Genomic DNA, 2,500 nt, shown 5'->3' with positions numbered 1-2,500 from the left:
AGTCTCCCCAATTTATTACGCTGATCCGTCATAAAGATTTGATCTACGTAGTTCTTATGCTGTTGCCTTGCTTATGTTCTATAGGCGCGTTTGGCTTGTGGTCTGACCACGTGTTACCATGGTGGGAGCGTAGGAATGAACCTCATATCCTATTCCTCAAATACGAAGATTTGAAAAAGGTAGTTCTTTATAGTGTCTTTCCAGTTAGTTTAATGTTTTGGTCCATACTCTTTGTTCTTGCTACAAGGATCAAACAGTTAAACCCCGTTCAATTTGTTTTACCCAATAAAATTTCTTTAAGATCCTTTTAGTGGTGTTTGTGGTGGTGATGGTGGTAGTAGTAGTAGCAGTAGTAGTAGTAGTAGTAGTAGTAGTAGTAGTAGTAGTGGTGGTGGTGGTGGTGGTAGTAGTAGTAGTAGTAGTAGTACCAGTAGTGGTGGTGGTGCTGGTAGTAGAAGAAGAAGAAGTAGTAGTAGTAGTAGTAGTAGTAGTGGTAGTGGTAGTGGTAGTGGTAGTGGTAGTGGTAGTGGTAGTGGTAGTGGTAGTGGTAGTGGTAGTGGTAGTGGTAGTGGTAGTGGTAGTGGTAGTGGTTCGCTAGCCGAATGTTGCAACCGTCGACCATTTTCAGCCATTTTCTCGGGCGTGGCCAACTTGAATAATTGTTAGATGTAACAATTGTCCTGTTGATATAATATAGCTCTCTTTGTCAGCCTTAACACAGCACAATTCTTCAAGATGGAGGTGCATCTCTGAACGAAGCCTTAGGGCCTGATTACATGGTGAATTTCAGCCCGGTTAGAAAGAAATCCTCTGTAAATGAAAGTTACGGTTTCATGGAGAAGGTTTCAGCCCGGGCTGAAAATCCTAACCCGGTTTCTGAACCCGGGCGAGAATTTTCAGCCCGGGCAAACGGGCTGAAAAATCCGCAAAAAGACCATGTAATCGAGATGAGATTTCAGCCCGGGCTGAAACTCGCCATGTCATCAGACCCTAAGGGAGAAAGATTGGAGTTATTTAACGTTCCAAACATGTGCCAAGTAACTGGACCTTCCTTAATCGAGTAGATGAGACAGTCTCGCCATTTCCAGATATTCTCAAAATGTTCAGTTTCAATTGTTTATCAGACCCGGGTTGCTCGAAGCATAGACCCTTTGCGTAAATGGCGCCCAAATTTGAATAACAATACTTGATACATCCTTAGCCTCACATTCATGAGAAAAGTCTTTTGTCTTGAAACATTAACACGAGGCTAAGGATGTATAAAGTATTGTTATTCAAATTTGGGCGCCATTTATGCAAAGGGTCTATGATCATCGCTAACCAGCGTTAAATACCATGGAAACCTATGGGTTTTGATGCCTCTTAAACACTGGTTAGCGCTAACTAGGCTACGAGTCTAGTTAGCGCTAACCATTCAGTAACCGGCCCCAGATGTTCTCTCAGGTTGTTTGGGACATGTGAGTGTTGGCCTTGGCCTCGACCTCCCGTACCCAAGTCCAGTGCGCATGCTAATGCGCCCTCTGTTCAGCGGCCATCGTAAGTGATTTGTTTCTTTCTTTTCCAGGACCTCCCTAGCAATGTTCGTTTGATCAGTAAATTTCTCAAGAAGCCTCTTTCAGAAGACATGATCGCTAGAATAGCCCATCAATGTACCTTTGGCGAAATGATGAAAAATACCGACAGTTTCACGGTGGAAAATGTGGCTTCCCAGCCATCTTTTCTACGCAAGGGCCAAATCGGCGACTGGAGGAATCATTTCAGCGAGGAACTCAGCAAAACGTTTGATGAGAAACTCGTGTCTAAGCTGGAAGGCAGTGGACTTATTTTCGATTTTGGTTCATCTGGAAATAGTAATGACTAGTCGCATTTCATTTATTAGGTAACATGCCATAACTATTTTTAAGGGCGACGATTAAAATTCAGTTAAAGGCTACCTTACACTAGATACCGAAGCACAAGCAACAGAAGTAAATACAAAGGCGATTAGAGTTTAAAGGCGCCCACAAACGAAGAAACAAGGTTGCGGAAGCATTGTTGTGGAAGCAAATGTTTCTTCGTTTGCGGCCCCAGGAAACAGTTGTTGCGGAAGCAAAAATGTTTCTGAATTTGTTCAGAAACATTTTGCTTCGTCAGTAAATGTTTCCTCGTTTGCGCGCCGAGGAAACATTTCGGGAAACAATGTTTCCGCAAAAATGTTTCCTTGTTTGCGGGCGCCTTAAGGTAATTCCCTTGAAATTGTTCTACTATCAAACTTTTATGGAAACTTGGCACAATTAACATTCATGATATGAACATTAAAAAAATGCAATAAAAAATGGGGTCACCGTGCTTGTTTACACGTCAGCAGGTTCGTAAAATGGGGTATTTTTACTGTTTTCGCGTTAAAAATTCGAATCACCTTCATACAGAATTAAGTCTTGGTTACTTCAAAGACACAAAATTTTATTTTGAAAATAAAGCTTCTTTTATTTACATAAGCAGTAATGCTTCATTTACGCCG

At 41.8% G+C, this 2,500-nt stretch overlaps 1 protein-coding gene across 1 annotated transcript in view; it reads left to right on the top strand.

Moving 5' to 3' along the window:
• Positions 1 to 2,304, top strand: part of LOC138011760 (amine sulfotransferase-like) — a 7,772-nt gene extending 5,468 nt beyond the window's left edge. The window contains exons 3-4 of the mRNA XM_068858919.1: positions 85 to 179; positions 1,565 to 2,304. Coding sequence (XP_068715020.1) covers positions 85 to 179; positions 1,565 to 1,861 — 392 coding nt within the window. The 3' untranslated portion in view covers positions 1,862 to 2,304. The remainder of the gene's footprint in view (positions 1 to 84; positions 180 to 1,564) is intronic.
• The last annotated feature ends 196 nt before the right edge of the window (positions 2,305 to 2,500 follow it).

Source organism: Montipora foliosa, chromosome 7, assembly GCF_036669935.1.
Source record: "Montipora foliosa isolate CH-2021 chromosome 7, ASM3666993v2, whole genome shotgun sequence".
Lineage (NCBI taxonomy): Eukaryota > Metazoa > Cnidaria > Anthozoa > Scleractinia > Acroporidae > Montipora > Montipora foliosa.
Note: the sequence above shows the minus strand (reverse complement) of the source record. Positions and strands in the feature narration are given on the sequence as shown.